Consider the following 19,972-nt stretch of genomic DNA (forward strand, 5'->3'; position numbering starts at 1 on the left):
GGGAATTCTATTTTAGGTATCATACAATTAACAACAATTTATTGTATATATTCAAATAGCTAGAAGAGCAGATTTGAATGTTCCCAACACAAAGAAATGATAAATGTTTGTGATGATGGATATGATAATTACCCTGATTTGATCATTACACATTTTATACATGTATCAAAATACCACACTTTACCCATAAATGTATATAATTATTGTGTCAATTAAAAACAATGATTAAAGCAAGAAAAGACTATGAGATACATACGAAGGACATTTAAAATCTCTTATCTTTATTTCTTATTTTCCTTTCCAATTTTCAAATGGTAGAAATGCATTTAAAATATTTCCGTTTATATCTATGAAGGTGGGAAATGAAAGATTTTTTCTTTAATCTTTGTTCCCTTCTTTAGGTAAGACTCAAAACTATTTTACTTTGAAACAAGGAAAATTTATATGCATCATGAAAGAAGACAATTGGATTTTCCAAAGATTTATTATTAATTAAACATTAACATGTAGAAATAAAATATAATTTTTAGAGTTTTTGTATAAAAATTATTTAAATGTGTGATATTTTCACAAATGTTCCATGCTAAAAAAATATTTTATAAGCTTCAAAATAAAAGCCTCCTACATAAAATGACTAAAAGTAGATTATGGTTTATTTAAGTGTTTACACAGAGAATTTCTAACCTCTTCTAATGATTTTTCAGCACCATCTCTCTGCTGTTTGATATTATATTTTATAGAGTGTGTCTTTAGAAAACTTTAAATCTCTTTCCACTCAGAATTAAGTCAAACAATGCACAATATTAATGAATTCTACCACATAATAGACTTGTATCTGGGTTTTGTTTAATTCTTAAGAGACTAATTGCTGATAGTCTTAAACTGTTATATGACATACTACTACATTTCCATCACATAGTGTTTTCCTTTAGACTCTGCCTTAAAAATAGGCATGTCTCTGTGTTATCATTTTAATTTCATATCTAAATCTGATAAGATGAGTCTCTTCAAGGAAAGGATAAATCTCCACCCATTATATACATCCCTTCATGTAGTATTAGTACTTTATATTCACTGCCATTACTGTCATTTACTGAATGTTAGAATCATATGTGTGTGTGTGTGCATACTCCCTTCTAATCAAGTAAATGCTTTCTTTTTTTATTTAAAAAAATAAACCACATCCACTGATATGGTTTTTCTAGTTGTTCTATTTTCTTACCCTAAAAGTTGTCATGCAGAACAGGTGTGAAATTGAGAGATCAGCCATTTTCAAAAGGGCATGGCAGCAGCTGAGAAGATTGAATTTCTTGCACTTTATGCCTCGTGATGTTTGTTGGTTTTTGAGCTACTAAGCTACTTTACCTGAAAACATGCCTTGTTCTGTTAATTTTCACCTTCACCAGTGAATTAATTTTCTTTTAATATGTGATTTGGTAAATGCCAATCTCACTGAGGTTAGGTGATATCTCATTGTGATTTTGATTTGCATTTCTCTAATGATTAGAGATGTTGAGCATTTTTTTTTATGTTTGCTGGCCATTATTCTGTCTTCTTTGGAAAAATTTCTGTTCATTTCCGTTGCCCATTTCTTGATGAGGTTGTTTGATTTTTTCCTGACTGATTATCACTATGGTGCTCAAATGGTGGTGGTGTTCACCAGGGATTCAGGAGTTGGGGGGGTGGACCCACATCTGAGGGAGGTCGTGAGCATTGTGGAGGGGAAGGGCATACCTCTAACCTTTGCTAGGGAGAGGCAAAGATATAAAATTCAACCAAAATGTTTGTACTCCCATATTTTCTTGAAATAAATAATAATAAAAAAAAGAATTAGACTAGAGATGAAAGGATAAAAAAATATGTGATTGGAATATTGTTTTCCATGAAATAAAATAAAGAGTGTTTTGTGCACTAGGAAGAATTTATGAATATGGAAAATCAATTTAATTATTAGGAGAAATGGAGAGAAAAGATTGTCTCTCTCCTTCCCACATCCTAAATCCACTGGACCACCCTGTCTTGCTTCTCTATATTCTTTTTGCCTTTTTCAACCTTGTCTTTGGTAGTTAATAAAAACATCCTGGTTTCAGTTTGTTCAAATTTATTCATGTTTAATTCAGACCTCAGATAACCTTGTCCACATTTCAAGGACAATAAACAATAATACAATTCAATTCTGTCTATAAGTATTGAATGAGGATTCCTACAAACTAGAAATTGCAGGGTGATAGGATGGAAGAGAAAGCCCTTATGGCCCTGTCCTGAACAAGCAGATAGTCCAGTTAGGATAATTAGTCAAATGGCCAGTAAATGCAAGAAGAAGGTTAGTGTCACAAGAGAGATAAAAATGGTTATGATCCCACAGAAGGAAATAGCATACTTCAAAATGATGCAGACATCAACTTTACATAGCAAAACGTGCAGAGTTGGATAGGAAGAGAGAAATAGAGATGATACTGAAAATATCCTCTAGGTAAAGGGGCGTACATAAGCAAAATCATGGAGGAACAGACAAGCATGGCATGTTCTAGGGAGAGTGAGATTTGTTCTACTGACAGAAGGCTTGAGGCAGGGAACAGTGGGAGATAAGGCTGGGTGGTGGCATGATAAGAAGGAAGATGCACAAATTCTAACCAAGACCAGTAATTTAATTAGGCATTGATAACTGCTGCAAAATCAGATGTTGGAGACATCACAGCCAAATAAAAATAATTTCTCTGTAACCTACTATAGATTTACCTGTGCCTCTCTTTACTTTATTATCCTTACTATAAGGAATTAGATATATTAAGAAAAGACTTAGGGTATTTTTTCATTAAATTTTCTCATAATGAATTGTTTCATATTTGAAAAAGGAGGTAATATGTACGCATTTAATGTATATAGAAATGACACAAAATAAAAATGCTATACTTTTCAAAGAGTTGTTTGTTTAATAATAATATTTTAGCACACTACAATAAAGGCGTTTATTGTAAACATCTGATCATTCAAATCTAGCGAAAATTTAATCTGCTATTTAAAGAGGTTTTGGTTAAGTAATAGAAACATTGGATTAATGACAAAAATCTGTTTTTAAAGGATGAAAAGTAAATTATGTTGCCATGATATTTATTATAAATTATTTCTGAAACCAGAAAAAGATAAACAAATGAATTTAATAAGATAAATAAAAGTAACCTTTGTAACTGTTTTTTCATGTGGGTGTACAATTGTGGAGATGCCTGAAGAGCTTGTCCTGTCAGATTTCTGTCATACCTTTTTGCAGAATCAAAGTCGATCCTATTCCTCAGTTCCATAAGAACTGGCTAAGGCAAAATTCAAATAACAAAAGAAAATCCTATTGTGTGGTTCAATTTTATATTCACTGAGTACAAATTTGAAAGAAAGGTCAGGGATCATGATAACAGAAATCGGTAGATGGACCTGCCTGCATCCTCACTGGTTCTCCTGCTAGTTTTTTACTGTTTTGCTTTGTTTGCTTTTTTAGTTCATTTGTATGCAAAGTGAGCCTAATAAAGAAGACAACAGGCCTGGCAATTTGAAATAATATCCATGGCTGGAAAAAATATTAGTAAGAAAGCACTATGAATGCTATTTAGGAAAAAGAAAATACCTTATTATTTCTCCAAATTTGATATGGATATTTTTAAGTTTTCTACTTAGCCAGCAGACTGGTTTAAGATGACAAATAAAACATGATCCTGTTTCTTTAACAAAGAGATATTCTTTGAAATAATTTGCTGCCAAAATATTAGAGCTAAGCAGGCAAACATAGCTGTATTAACCCAGTGTTCTTTAATATTGAAGGGTGAGTGTCATCTCATGGACTCATTTCCTCATACATTGAGAAACCTATTGCGATATTGATGGTTTATACAAATGTGATTTTTTAAGAAAATTGTTTTTACTACCTATACTTGCTTGACTTGAAAATTAATTTTTAGAATTTCATTTCTAATGGTCAGAAGCCCAGCAAGATAAAAAGTGATAGTTATATCACATTTCTTACCCAATATATGAAGCAGATGTGCAATGCACCTCTCTTTGCACGCTCTCCCGCCACACTGTCATTTCACCCTTAAACAATACTTGGACAGACACAATGCAGGCAGCTGTGCTTATGAAGATTACCCTTGTCATGATGATTCACAGCCAAAGCTGTATTAACCAGGGGCTAACAGTTCTTCTTGAAATCTACTTTTCTTGCTTGACATAGTGATATGATCAAAACACATTGCAAAAATCACCCTCTTCACATAGCAATAGTTTCACAAGTTTGTACGACTTGAAGTTCTCCATAAGTAATGTTTGGAAAAGCAGTTGAATCATTAATTATTTCTTCATTGCATACAGAGAAATACACAATTAAATATTTTAAATCTATTGAAATTTCTATTGTCATATTATAAATGTGTATGAAAAGGTTTGGTAAGTTAATGTTACCAAAAGTCAAATAAAAGAGATAAAAGCAGTTATGTTGTTATTTTAAGGGAATAATTCCAGTTCAGGCACCTGTGTTCATAAAGTTATGAATGTAGCGTTCTTTGCATTAACGTGATATGGCATATTGACTAAAACTCTTAAAGGTAGAATTCAAAAACCAAGCCATTTAAGAACAGAGGAAATGCTAACTTTAACTCCATGGTAATTTAGACCTGTCAATAAAATTATCAGGATAGCAATTTTAGAGATAATTTCTAGGTACTACTTACAGTATTGCACTCCCACTTAATGAAAATGTGCCTTCTCAAATAATCAAATATTTGCCCTGAGTTCTACTTCAGGATGTTTGTATTTGGTCAACTAAAAAGTTGAAGTCAAGCATTCATTTTCAATGGGACTTGAGGGGAGCATGCAATTAGGGGATTTGGAAGCAGTTGTGTACCTAATGAAAATTAAGGAAATCATTTACTACTGGATGAAAGTCAATATAAATGTTTCATCCTTATTTTGTCTTTCCATATACGCATATTTTTTAGATGTATGGGGTGATATATGTTAAGTTTTTCTCATTGAATTTACCTTTACAGGTAAATAAACTGATTACTTTTTCTCTCTATAGATAAGTGTTACATGTCTTATTAAAGAAGTTCCTATGAAAAAGGAATCATCCAAATAGTCTCCCTCTGAGTGACTTTCCTTCACAATCCCAGCCAAGTCAAAAGTAACACACTGCAAACCAATGCCTAGACTAGCTATGCAGCATATCAAAGCATGTGCTCTGCCATAGAACAGAGCACAGTTTTGTAGCTAGAAGTCATTCAATAAATAGTTGTTGAAATAAATTGTATATGAATCTTGCATTACTCCTTCTAGACTAAAATGAATAGTTTCATTATTTCACACATTTGGCTGTAGGTAATAACAGCAGCCAAAGTCACCGTTATACTAGATATTCATTTCTTCTTCAGTAGATTTCCACATATACCTATTTGCCTACTTAAAATTTTCTGTTATCATCTAACAACATAATATAATAATCCTATAATAAATATCATCAAAGACTAATTGTTTAGTTTTTAAATGCACCTTAGGGAATAATTCATTGTTTTACAATGAGAAAAGATTGAAACTTTGAAGACAAAAGTACTACCAGGAAGAACACATAGTCCATTTGGAATATTTTTATTATTATCATTTAATGCCTTATTCTTTATAGGTACAAATTTATTCTGAAGCAATGCTTGTGGAACTTTTAATTTACATTTTCAACTCTGAATAGTTGACATTGAAATAGTTCAGCTGTGTTATAGTCTCCTTTTACAAGAGAAAAACCTTGCTTAAAGGCAAGCCACTGACAAATTTTGTAGACTTGAAAGATAATATCCCAATGGTTTCAGTCTTTGTCAGGTTTGGCTTATGAATGCCCTGACTTTGTAGGTATCAATAAGGCATAAGGTGCACGTATAAAGAAAACAGAATGTGTGTTTTTTTTTTTAAGTTTTCTCATTTCAATATACATAGATAGTTTCTTAAAAATATGAAATAGAAGTTGAAATATTTGATTTATCAATATGTGCTGATAAGTGCAAATTACATGGTCAATACTAAACAAACAAAAAAGTCCTCTACTATTGTCCATGTTTTATCTGTTTTAAAAACCGTAAGGGGAAATATACTCTCAAGGAAAAAAAAATGAAGCTTTACTGCAAAAGAAATGAATGTAAGAAATAGCACTTTAAATAGTGAAGAGACATGAAGCATTGCAACTTCATAACCGGCTAAGGAGCAACAGCTGTACCTAATTTCAACTTGACGTGCTTCAGATCTCATATTCATATAGGTATTTAATGATCCAAACATAATGGTCCTATATAGAATAATTACTTATATGAAGGAGCAAACTTCATACGCATTCCTTTTTAAATGATCCTTCAAGAGAAAAACTGCTGGATCTTTGAACAATGAATAGTCTCTTTCACCAATCCAAATGTTGGGGGCTAAATAGCTTATCTTTTAAGAGAGAATAATAATAGTGCTGAGGTTACTTCTTTTTAACAGACTCTTTTCCTCTACCCCCTTCCCAGGACAGCCAGTACAATGAAAAAAGGTAGAATGCCAGACCAATCATTAAGTCATAGTGATAGATAGTTACAAGAAATATCAGAAACAAGAGGAAATACGGTATTTTAGAATTGGTATATTTTGAAAACAAAGATTCATTGCTTTGAACTTGACTTTCCTGGACAGGAAGACTAGCAGAAGCAGAGCTCTCAGATTCCTTTTCACTTGAAAAGCATAGTGATTGTCCAGAGTTTATTAATCCTTCATTTTCATGCCTTGCTTCTTCTATGTTCTCAAGAGGTTCACTGATTAAAATCGTTGGCCCCAGAGATTTTTCCACACTGCTTTCCCCTGATTGGAAAATTTGGCCTATGTATCTTTGTTTTCTACTACCTGATGTCACTACTGAACTTTTGGAAACTTCTTCAGGTTTAGACCCAGGATAAGGGTGCTTCTCAGTACCCTGGACTTCTCTTGTTGGGTCACAATCATTTTCAGATTTAGTAGAAATAGATTGGAAAGTCATCATAGTAACTGTATTCCCTACAGAAATCGGCTGTTTGTAAGATGGCCCTGTCACTTTGGGATGGTGTGTGGGAATGTGACAGCCACTCTGAGAAACTCGATTAGCGTCTGAATTAAAAGCAGGATGAACAACGGCATCTAAGTCCATTTCCGTCGATAATTCTTGGACCTGCCCATGATCTCTGTTTTCTGTAAACATTTTTTTGTCTGTTGGTAACATCCCCAAATGCAAATCTGGTTGTGAAGTTGCTTCGTGATTTTTTGTAATGATCTGTGAGAACTCCTCTACAGATGTTCTATTTCCAATGCCATGTTTCTTCCTGTCATCTGTCTTCCCAGAACTGTACATAGACATGGTTTCTTTCTTCTCTATTTCCTCTACATGTACATTACAAATACCTGAACGTGATTCCTTTTCAAAATCATTGTCATAGATTACACCGGCTGTATCTCGTTGACAAAGGGTATAATGTGAAGCATCATTTCTCCCTTCATGTGGATCAAACGCTGTTTCCTTTACCTCGATGGGCCTGTCACTTCGTGCTGTCTCTTGGGGGAGCTTAGCAATTATTGCTTTTCCTCTAGCAGACATGCTTTCTGGAGTACTTTCTGATGTTGTCTTAATTATATAAGCTGTACCTGCTTCTGCTTTCTCAGCAATACCATCATCAGCTAGAGAAGACAGTTCACAGCACACTGTTTCTTGGCAGGTAAACAATTCTTCTGTAGAAGTAGCTTTCAAACTCCTCGTATTATCTCTTTTTTCCCACAGGTCTTCACAATCTGCTTGTTCTTTGATCTGCTCTGGTTTATTTGTCTTATTCTCTCTTGTTTTCCCCTGACTTTCTGGAACATTCCAACTTTGTTTATGCTGTGTGTTTTTATCCTGGTCTTCAGGATTAATCCAACCTGATTTTTCTTCTTCAGCTTGGAAAAGATAATCATTCTTCAAAACATTTCCATTTCTTGGTGAAAAAACTTGACTAGTTATTCCTCCTAAAGGTATGCCTTTGCTAGTCAAGTGATCATGCTCTGGGGTGAATACAGCTTCTTCCCCACTTAAATTTGTCCTTGGTGAATGAGACGTATCTGCTGTGATTGCCCAGGCGGGAATGGAGGTATCTTTGCTCAGCAGAGCAGTTAGGTCTCTGTTACTAGTTCCAATTCCTTCCACACTTACTTCAGGGTGGCCCATCTTCCTTTCTTGGTCATGTGAGGTTGATTGGCAAATTTTGCTTTGTTTTTCATTAACACCTAAATGTATTCTTTGTCCCTCATCATCTTTACCATTGCCATAATCTTCCTTGGAAGATACTTTTTCTGTTGGTTCTTCAAGATATGCAGACACATCTGAATGGAAATCCCTTTTTAAACATTCCCAGTCTTTTATTTCGATTTTACTAGCTCCTCCTTCTTGTTTTTTATTAAGGTTGCCTGCTATTAGCTGATCTGAGGAGGGGCAAGATATGTGCACTCTGCCCCTTTTGTGGGCAGGATTAGCCTCATTGTCCAAGACTTCTTTAGTGCCAATGTGCAATTGCACTAATTCATCACTACTAGCATCTCCCAAAGATGGCTTGATTTCTTCCATATCTGAAGTAATTTCCTCTGGAAGTTGAAGACTACACTTATTTCCTGGACAATATTTTTCGTTGCAGTAAAAATCTCCCTTTAAGGAGCTTTCTGCTGATGAACTTGGAGACAAAGGCCTTTGGAACAAGTCAGTGCATGTTTCACCATGGATTTCCTTCTTCTCTAATCCCTCAGCTTTACTTGGAAAATTGACTGGATCTGTAGAAAATGTATTCCTTTCATCTCTGGAAGCAGTGCTTCTAGTTCTTATTAAGTGTTGGTTTATCTTATGGGATAAAAACAACAAAAATAATGAGTATATGATCTTTTTAAATATACAGAATGAATTAGATAGGTTTTATTAACTTGACTGGAAATTATCTGGTAGATTTCCTTGACTTATTTCATTTATGGATTTCATACAAACTCTGGAAGCCAGATGTTTTGGGGAGATCCTTGTAGGCTATGACTTGGGAATGAGATTAGTAAGAAAAAGGGGCCCAAATTAATCACTCTCCTTCCCAGCTTCCAAATATCACATTGTATTATTCAACTATTCTTGCTTGTCATTGCACTTTTTCCTCACTTAGGATATACACATTGATAGCTCCATGCTAATCAATTAGAAAGCAGCTTCCTGGGTGCCCCTTGCTGCATTTACACTTGCTGTAGGTGCCCCCATTACAGTTTCTCTTATTAATATGTTTTCTGCAAAGCCTCTGCAAACTATTAATAGCAAAACGTCACTCAAAGAAAAGTGAGGGAGTTAATGTCTCTGCAAATTCTGTTTTAATGACCCTCTGCCAACTGGTACTCAAATGTATTTGAGCTCTTCAGTGATGCCAACTGTCAGGATTTAACAGTGAGATGCCTGTGTTTTTTTTTTTTTCTCCTCATAACTGACATTTGCATGATCTCAATAATTATATGCAAATCTTACGTTTTCCCCTTCTTCTCACATAAGGCTCATGTTACTTGTCAACTGCACAGCTGTCTTGTAAGCCAATGCCTGTGGGTTCCACAGATTTGGTTGTATTTCCATCTATTATAGAGGTTCATTGTTTTATGCATTAACGTCAGCATGGAGCAAATTAGCATCTAAATTACAGCTCCCTGTTCATTTATTGGACGTACAATTTCAGTAACTTCTAAACAAACTTTTATATTTGAGCCTGCTCATTGTAATGAGATGTATTGGTGAAGTATGTGATTTTTCAGGGCCCTTTCATTATATTCTGTGGTTTGAAAAAAAATGGCAATGTTAACTTTCAGCTGGTGAGAATTCTCACAATGGGTGACAACTTTGTAGTTTCTTAAAGTTGGAGCAAAGTAAATTGCATACTTTAGTGATGCAGCTCCCATATCACTATAGAAAAGGTAGAATATGCGGAGAAAGAGATGAGCTCTATTTCTTTTCTGTTTCAGCACTGACACTGGAAGAGGCAAATGTCATTTTAATCTTAGATGATTATAAATCCATGTATCCCAATGATATGAGCTCCAACCAAATACAGTAAAGGATAAATTGCATTATGTGACTCATTTACTCCTATTTCTTCCTTTGTGTAAAAGTGCTATCTAAATCATCCCCCCCAAAATCTCAAATAGATTGAATGTTCACCAAGTGTGAAATTTATGATAACAAATTTAATACTAAATTGTACAGTACTGATTTTGTTTCTTGTTTAAAAAATATGGCACAGGCTATTTTCTTCTCACTTGGTAATTTAATACTCTACCATGATATAGAACTTGGAGATTTTCACAAGGATGGAAGTTAAAAAATGCTGCTAAATGCAAGAATCATGGACTCATAGAGTTGGACAGGACCCTGACAATAATCCAGTCCAGCCCTCTCATTTTACAGACGAGTTTATGCTAAGTGTACACTTGTCAAAAAGATTAGAAATGCACATTAGTATAGTGCTACCTCTCCTGTAATTCCTACAAACTATTACTCAGAGCCACTGGTAAAGAGATAAGAAATGAATGTCATTAATTTACCACTGCAGAGACCAGAAGCAACATACTGAAATCAAAGTGCCTTGTTGATCAAGCTAGAGATGCAAGGATAGAATAGGCTGTGCTTTTGCATTTGCAAATTATATTAGTTGAAGCTATTGAAAGGCAGGCATTGTGGCATCTTTGAAGCATAAATGGATTCATCTTCTCTAATACCGTGGCAACCAGAACACTTACCATCAACTCTAATTCTTTTTCATTATGTTCATCATGTTCCCTGTTTACATCTTTTACATTTTGATTACTGGCTTCCAAGTCTTCCTTGTCCTCATGAGAACAAACGATTGTTGGGATATAAATATCTGAAAAGTTAATATAATTGTACCAATGTAAGATTGTTTAAATTGTAGTCTTTAACAAAACAGCCAAATTTTTTTGAAAAATTAAATAATAATATACCTGTAAGCTTTGGATTCTCAAAGTCACTCTCTTCTGATGTTGCTGATGATTCTTCTTTACTGTTAAATTGAAAACAAAAGGTTACTTGCTTTTCTGGGAATCCATTGTCTAAGCATTTTTATACAGGGGAAAATTTAAATCAATACCAAGCCAAATAAACATTAAGTAACCTTTCATATTTTCTTGTATTACTTTGTATATTTTTAAACAACATAGATCTTTTAAAATGACATATTAGTAAATATTGGCTGCAGAAATGTTTTTAAATATTTCATACAATGCCATAATTTTGAATCAGATTGTGTTGCTTATATTAAAACTTGCATAACCAAAGTAAAAATACATGTAAATATAGATTATTCCATCATTCATGCATTAAATCTTTGCAAGTGTGAACATTTTTCTCTTGGTTTAAATGATAAAGTTTTATGAACTGACAGTCCATTTGTGGTCATAGAAATTGCTTTCTAACATTTCAATTATTAATTTTTTTGTGTTTCATTTTACTCAGAATTCTTTCAGTAGAACTGATGTAACATTAACTCTCTCTTCACAAAATGAGGAAAAGAAATAAGCTAACCTAAAACCGAAATGCAGCCAAATTTATACTCAGTTAAAAGACTTTATATGTGTATTGCTACAGGCCAATTTTATAATCAAAACTTCATATCTTTCATATGCAATCATATACTTTCTTTCTTTAAAATGATTCAGGTCACATTCCCTTTTCTAGCATATACTGCATACTCATTGAAAAAGATAAATACCTCATTATTTCAGGTTTACTGTATTTTGGTGTATTCGTGAAATCATTAGAATTTAGATTTGTCCATTGCAATACATAGGAAAAATGTTGTTGGTGAAAAAGCTCCCTTTGTGTATAGTTATGTCACAAGTCAATTTATCAGAAATATTTGACCCAGGATCCACATTTTCTTGTACTGTCCCAGCTGAATTTTCTTCTAGTTATTAATACATTTCTCAATGACTTTCCTATAACAAAAGAAATCTGGAAAGTTGGCAATGGCTAATATATTTGTGAAATAGAGTCTAATCTTCACTGCATGAGGAATTTTGATCCAAATCCCAGGAAGGCTAATTTTATTTCAACAAATCATGAGAAAAATTGCAAGTTCTTCCATCCTGACTATATAAGAAGGTAATTCAGTTTTGTATGTATTTATGATGCTTACTTTTAACTTTACTAAAATCATTTGGTACCTTTAGCAAACCCATAAATGAAAATAATGTTTCTATATGAATATCATTTTGTTAGAAAAACATACTGTTTGCACAACTGATACTGACTTAATCTATAAATCTATATTATTTCATGAGGTCGATAACTATTCAAAGATTTTTTGTTATAAAACTCAACTACAAGCTGGCACATCTTTCCTTCTCCATGCACATAATGTCTGTGTACTTAAAACTATAAACCATTACACAGCATTTAATTGCTTCTGCTTCCTTTTGATTCCCATAACAATACTGAAAATCTCATTTGTAGAGGAAAATTAATTGTCATTCAAAGGCTTTTGTTTTTACCTAGCCAAAATACTATCAATCCTTTTTATTTAAAAACATTTTTATTTCATTTTATTTGTTTAATTGATAACAACTGTAATATTGTTGGAGGTCATAGTAATGTTTTGATACATATAATGTACGGTGATCAGATCAGGGTAATTTGCATATCCATCACCTCAAACATTTATCATTTCTTCATGTTGGGAACATTAAATATCCTCTTCCTAGATATTTGAAACTATATAATATATTTCTATTAACTATAATCATCTTAGTGTTATAGAACATTAAATTTTTTTCTCCTATCTAGCCATAGTTTTGTATCCTTTAGCAAATCTAATTCAATTCTCTAAAATACTTTAATTTTTAAACAATGATTGAGTTAAAAGTATAGGAGCCTTATTTGGGGAAAAAATGATTAAGTACTCAACTGTGTATTATGATGTTGGTGTCTCACAAAAATTTGTAAATACAGAAATACAGAGGAAAAATTTAGATTGAGGGATAAATACAAGGAAGAAAGTGGAAATAAATGATATTTAAATATATCAAATATCTATGAACAAAACTAATAGAAAATGTGCAAGATTTATGCAGGTAGAAGAATAAAATTCTATCAAGAAATATTAAAGAACATCTAGAAAAATTGAGAAATATACCATGTTCATAGATAAGAAGAAAATGTTATGAAGATGTCAGTTCTCTCCCAAATTGATCTGCAGATTCAGATCAATTCTAATCAGAACTCCAAAATAAGTTTTTAAAGATTTTGAAAGTAGGATTTAAAATAGAAATATAGAGAATTTAATGATAGCTGAAATATTCCTGAAAAACAGCAGGGAGGAGAACCCGCTTTACTTGATTTCAAGTGTTATTACAAAGATTTATTTGTTACGACAGTTATATTGGTACAGGGACAGACAGAGTAATGAAACGGGGTTGAGAGCTTAGTAACAGAATCACACATATCTGGAACTTTGTTATATGACAAGTATAGCATGTTAAGCAGTAGGGAAATACAAGACTTTTCAGTAACTGGAGACATGGAAAATGATTACCAGTTAAACTCAGACCTTAAATGTGAAAAACGTTGAAATTCTTATATGAGAATATCTTTTAGACTTTACAGTAGGAAATATTCTCTTAAATAAAAAAAGGAAACACAGACCATTACAAAAATTGGTCAGTTTAACTCTATTAAACTTTAAAACTTTTGTTCATTAAAAGACTTTTGTAAAGAAAAAATAGAAATTACAAATTGGAAGAAATGCTTACGTTATTCAATATCAACATATATGAGTATCAAGAATAAATATAGAACTCTTAAAAATCAGTAAGAAAGCACAAACAATTCATTACAGAGGGTGGGGAAATAGATATTTCACAGAAGAGAAAGTATATATGGCCAAGAAACATATAAAGGGATGGCCAATATTATTAGAGATCAGAGAAATGAAGTACCATGAATTGTAATAAATATTGGGAAATCAAAAACAAATGATCTCTAGCTTCTTACCTCAAGGAAGCTATAATGTCATGATGGGCATAGACATCAATAGGCAATTATAATTATTATAAGTGGTAAATATTATAATAAATAATGGAGTATGATAGAAATTCTCTTCGAGATAAGAAGAGAGGACAGAAATGAAGAAGACACCGTTGGGGAAATCAGGGAAATAACATTCTGAGTTAGATTTAGGGGATCACTGGGATTTCCCAATTAGAGAAGAATGATAAGGTCATCATAGGCAGAGAGAACAACAGGAAATCAAAGATGAGAGTAAGAAAGCACAAAAGAAAAAGGCATATCTACGAACAGTGAGATGTTCAGAGGATTGGATTCTGGAGAAAGAATTTTAAGAGACAGAACTGGAGACAGTTTGAACCAAATTGTAAAGGGCTTCACATGCCAGGCAAAATGGGGCTGAATTCTTTAGGTATTTTTTAACCTGGAGGATTAAATGGGACAGAGATTTATTTTTAGGGACCTAGCTCTGAAGATAATGTAATGGAGAACCTAGACAGGATGAGCCACAGAGGAGCAGGAATACTAGTCATGAGACTCCTGCAACATTTCAGGCACAAAAAATGAGGGTTAAGGATGATGATAATGAAGAAAGAGAAGATGAACCACATGTGAGTTATAACTTTTGATGTAGCATCAATATAATTTGTTGATAAATTCTCTCCACATACATTTTTTTTTTAATGCTAAGCTTTGTTGCATACGTGAGAATTAGAAATCTACAATATTGTCTCTAGACCTAAGCTGGGGAGAGTTAAGTCTAGTGGTTAGCTGAGGGCTTCTGCACTACAAGTCAGCAAGGTCTTGAATTAGTCTGCAGGCTTGTTTCTGGTCTCCTAAGGGCTGGGTGATTTTCTTTTCAGGTGTTCACATAGACACCTCCTTTGGCTTTCCTCCCTAATCTCTGTACACATGCCAAAACAAGTGGACCAGTAAATATTGCATATGTTTCTAATTTTTATTCTAGTCCTTCACTGGGGAGAATTAAATGTTTCTCATTTACACTTTGTTCACCTAGGTTTATAACATTCTAAGTAGTCCTTGACAACCTGTTTACTAGATTTGGGCATTCTACATAGATGAATGTCTAAGGAACTAGAAATCAAGTTCACATAGGAACTTTAAGCATCTCGATTGTTTAGGAGTCCTTCTGCCTTGGTAGTCCCTTCTTGCATGAATACTACTATATATATATATATATATATATATATATATATATATATATATATATATATATATAAAAACAACAGTTCCCAGAATTGCCTTTCATATCAGAAACCCCCGGCTTTACTTCTTTAAAATCTAAGTTAATAGACCTGTGCATGAAGGTGAGAGGGGGGATAGAGAATGATGGTGCTAAGAATCTCCTAAAATGATTTTCATATGAGGCCAGATTTACAAACTTCTGCTATAGTCAATGTATCTCACTGCACCAAATCCATTAGATTAAACTATGTGGACAGCCACTCTCTAGATAATAGATAATAGGGAGAGTCATTTTTTTAGATATGCTTCCTGGCCCCGAACCCAGTTCCCCTACTTTTTACTAGTTTTATATGTGTTTGCAGCATGCTTTGTTACTATTTAGATAATACTTAGGAAAGGAGAAAAATAAAGGATGATTCAGAGGTTTCTAATTTTAGAATTTAAAAGAATGGAAACTCCATCACTTGAAATGGAAAATTTAGGAAAAGCATAAGTAAAGGAAAGAAGGTGAGCTTTATTGTGGGAAACATGTTGACCTTAAACAATCTTAGACCAAATAGGAAATGAAAATTAGTGTTTTTGGAATGTAAAATGCACAGATTTGTCATTTTTCCTTTTTCTGTCACAATATAATTGCACAAAGGTTTGCACCATTTTTACAATTTGAGGTAAATTTACCCCCACGTCAAAGAAATGGAACATAATATTGAAATTTCATATGATGACTAAATACATATGTACTAAACATAGGAAAAAGTGAATGGTTGCTGGCCAATAGTTACATTTATGAAGTATAATAGTAATTTTAAATTTATAGCAATCCATATTCATTCATCACTTAACAAATATTTACTGAGTACTCACAAATTTCCAAATGTTGCATTAAATCATCCCACGTAACAAGACAGTATCTCCACCCTCAAAGGGCTCAAAAGCTAGTGGGGAGGATGGACAATTAAAGAAAGCAATAACCCCAGAGTATGAGAACTGCGTGCTTAGTGAGGTATACACTAAGGTAGGAATAGCTTCCAGAAGGACATGGTTTCTAAGGTGAAACCTAAACCAGAAGTAGCACTTAGCCTTTTAAATATACTCTTATCAGAAGACCACCCTCCAAAGAAAAATCAGTAGATCCTCAGTGAAAGTAAGCTTTTATTTAAAAGCATCCTCTCCAAATACATTGTGCACTGGAAGCTTAAGACATCATATGCAAATACCTCATAAGTAAAAAAATAATTATTCTAAATATGTCAAGAAATTCAAGATAAAGATACAATTTAGGAAAAATGAAAGCTAAAAGCCAGAGCACCAATTGATAGCTAGCTCAAGAGGCACAAACTTACATCCAAACAATGCCTCTCATAATGTGAGTCATGAGAAAATGACCTGGTATTTGTTATAAATTTTGCTTCAGTGGCCTGAAATTGGATCTACCAAATCTGCATCTCTGGAGTGGGGAGTGGGAATCTGCATTTTTAAATGGGATCTCAGAGTTAGGTGTCATGTACTAGTGTTTGTCTAACTACACATATGAAAAAAGGCATGGAAGCAGATGCTCTAAAAGTTCCAGGGATGGGGTACAGGAAGAGCCTTTTTATGCCTCAGACTTTTAAACAAGTCTCACTCACTTATTTTGAGGAAAGCTGTAGCTCTATGCACAAAAGAAAATAATTGTTTATGTATCTTGTATGTGCCCAGAAAAGAAGAAATGCATTGAAGAATAGGCCAATCATCTTATGTGCCTTACAGAATAAAATGATGAGATATTAATGGAGTAGAAAGCAAAAGATATTCTCAACCCAGCTAATAAAATAAACAAACAATAATTTGTGTTTCTGAGTTAGCTATTAATCATTTAAAAATTTGAGTTCAACAGACTCTTTACCTCTGAGCCCCATCTAACTTACAGAAAGTTTGTTCTACTTTTTATGCCAAGTTCCTCTCTGCTTTGTAAGGAACTTCATACTTGGATAGTCCCATCTCATCATTTTATAGAGAAAGAAACCCAAGCCCAGTTCAACAATATGGTAGAAGTTGAACAAGCTAACTAGTGGTAAAACTACAACTAGACCCAAGTTTCTTAGTCATCATGTCAGTGTTCTTTTCATGGAGGGTCAATCCAAAGTGAAAAAGAGCAGAAAGATCTGCATGCAAATCTCAGTCTTTCCTAAATTTAACACTAAGGCAATTACTCACCAGGTGATCTTAGACAAGATACTTAATCTCTCTGTGCCTCTCTTCTCTCCAAAATATTGCCTACTCCTTACAGAAGAATAATTTAGCATAGTTTCTGACACATGGAAATATTTAATAAATTTATTAGTAGTAGTAGTCATGAAATGTAGTAAATACCACACTGATTGCTAGTTCTACATTACCTCAGAAACCAATTCCTATGCTTCTTTTACTTGGAGTTATCTTTATTTTAAATGCACACCATATTCTTTTATATGTATAATGCACAAGCTACTTTTAAAAGTAAAATTGCAGCCTATAATAGCATACTCACTTAGCCTTTTAAATATACACTTATTATCAGAAGACCACCCTTCAAAGAAAAATCAGTAGATCCTCAGTGAAAGTAAGCTTTTATTTAAAAGTATCCTCTCCAAATACAATGTGCACTGGAATGCTAATTCACACCTTCTTTTATTACCCGATTGATTTATTCAGTGTCAGGATTTAGGCACCATGTTAATATTACTGCAGTTTCGGTGTATGCTGCACTTCTGCTTTTGGAGTTATGGTTAATTTTAACACTGTCAAGTTGTAGTAGTTTTCAGTGTAAGTAATAATACAGTTTTTCCTAAGGTCTTGTAATGCCATTGTGCTAAAGCCCCACATCTCTTAAAATGTGAGTGAAAACTCTTGGATACCTGTGCCACAAAATCTAAGTCTAGTGTGCTGGAATTGCCAGACAGAGTGAATGACAGGATTAGGATGCAAAAAGCAAAGTGTAACTCTTCTCCAAGAGGAATCAAAATGTTGGCATAAAAAGGGATCATTTCAAAGTTGAGTCATGAATGTTGTATTTGTGTCTCCTTAACACTCTGCCTAAAAGTGCTCAGAATTGTCTAAAGATGACCAAACTTGGAATTCTTGGGCATCACCTCTCACTCTATAATAAACAGCTAAAAAGAAAATGTGAAACTACTCAAGAAGTTCAGACCAGTCCTCTTTGTTTAAAGTTTGGGATCTCATTTGATTACTTTTACCCTCTTCCCCTACCTCACAAGAATAAAAGGGAAATAAATGATATTTTAAATCATAAATAATATAAACCTCCGTTGAGATTTTTTTAAGTCATTTAAGAACAGTATATCAGCATTAGTACTAAGTGAACACATGCAAAAACACTGAACAGGTTTTCCCAGGGTAAATAATTACACACTGTAGTATATACTGTTTATTTTCATAATGTTATATCTCTGTTTCCCTAAAAATTGCCTTTCTAGCATTCTGACATTTCATAGCCCCTTATATATAGGAGGGAAGAGGAAACCAAAAACTTCTACTTAATGAAAGGTAAAGTTCATAATACATTAGCCAACTACTACAACTCAGCATCTTTTCCTTCGCTGTTACAATACTAGTAGTCTTCTCTCCATCAGGAATAAAACTGAAAACAGAAGAGAGATATTTGATCAAAAATAAAAGATAAGCAGAGAGATAAACGTCTAATTGCGAACAGAAGTGTCTAAAGAAAAAAAAATTAAGGCATTATGCAAAAGGAATGAAGGATGAAGAGATGCATTAAGTTTCTTGATGATAATGCCAGAAAGGAAAACAAAATGAATACAATTCAGTATTATTAACAGGCATTGAAGAAGCAAGAAATAATCACAAAGGAAAAAATATTAGTAAATGGCTTTCTGTTTCCCTTATATCCTGAATCTGGGGACTAACAACTGACATGGTAATGCACATAGTTTTGTTTTGTTTTTAATTGACTGGCACATTGTTTTTTGTGGGCATTACATTCCTTATTTTTAAGGTGAAAATTCTGGACTAGATTAGGGATTCTGGATTAGGTTAGGGATCATAAATTCGCCCATGCTGACATCCCTTTCCAGAAAGGATTTATAACAGATAAATGGACTTCCTTGCCATCAGCAGATCAAGCCCCATGACCCTACTTTTCCACAGCCAGATAGCCACCACTCATCACCCTCTTTATTGCTTAAAATGGAGCCAATTTGCTCGTCTAAGATTTGCTATTAAAAAACATGGCTTCTCAATATATAGCCCTATATTTATATCACTAATAGGAATATTCTAGGAATATAATATAGATGTTTAATTTGAAAAATTAAAATTCTTAATTTTTTTCCAAAACACGAAAATGCTGGTAGAATCAATAGAAATAACTACCAACTTGAAATTTCAGTATATCCAAAAATAGTCAATTAAATCTTATGGTCAGTATTATCCATTTACATTTAATGCCACAGAAATCTTACCTGTACAGTTTTTAAGCTAATCTTCTAATATTATTTCAACTACATATTATGGAATGATTTATTTCCGTATCATTTTGTTTATGGCCAAGTAAAACTTTTCAAATAGTGAAAGATTTTAATATCTTCAACTGATTAAGATAAATAAGTGTATTGAGTAATATCTATTATACAAGCTAGTTAATTACTTTAAAAATGTAATCATAAACCATGATAAGCCATAAGC

At 33.2% G+C, this 19,972-nt stretch overlaps 1 protein-coding gene across 1 annotated transcript in view; it reads right to left on the reverse strand.

Annotated features, from left to right (window-relative positions):
* Positions 1-565: 565 nt before the first annotated feature.
* Positions 566-19,972, reverse strand: part of PPP1R3A (protein phosphatase 1 regulatory subunit 3A) — a 43,517-nt gene continuing 24,110 nt past the window's right edge. The window contains exons 2-4 of the mRNA XM_012736163.2: positions 11,026-11,084; positions 10,804-10,928; positions 566-8,890 (exon numbers count right to left, since the gene is read on the reverse strand). Of these exons, the coding sequence (XP_012591617.2) occupies positions 6,488-8,890; positions 10,804-10,928; positions 11,026-11,084 (2,587 nt within the window). The 3' untranslated portion in view covers positions 566-6,487. The remainder of the gene's footprint in view (positions 8,891-10,803; positions 10,929-11,025; positions 11,085-19,972) is intronic.

Source organism: Microcebus murinus, chromosome 9, assembly GCF_040939455.1.
Source record: "Microcebus murinus isolate Inina chromosome 9, M.murinus_Inina_mat1.0, whole genome shotgun sequence".
NCBI classification, from domain to species: domain Eukaryota; kingdom Metazoa; phylum Chordata; class Mammalia; order Primates; family Cheirogaleidae; genus Microcebus; species Microcebus murinus.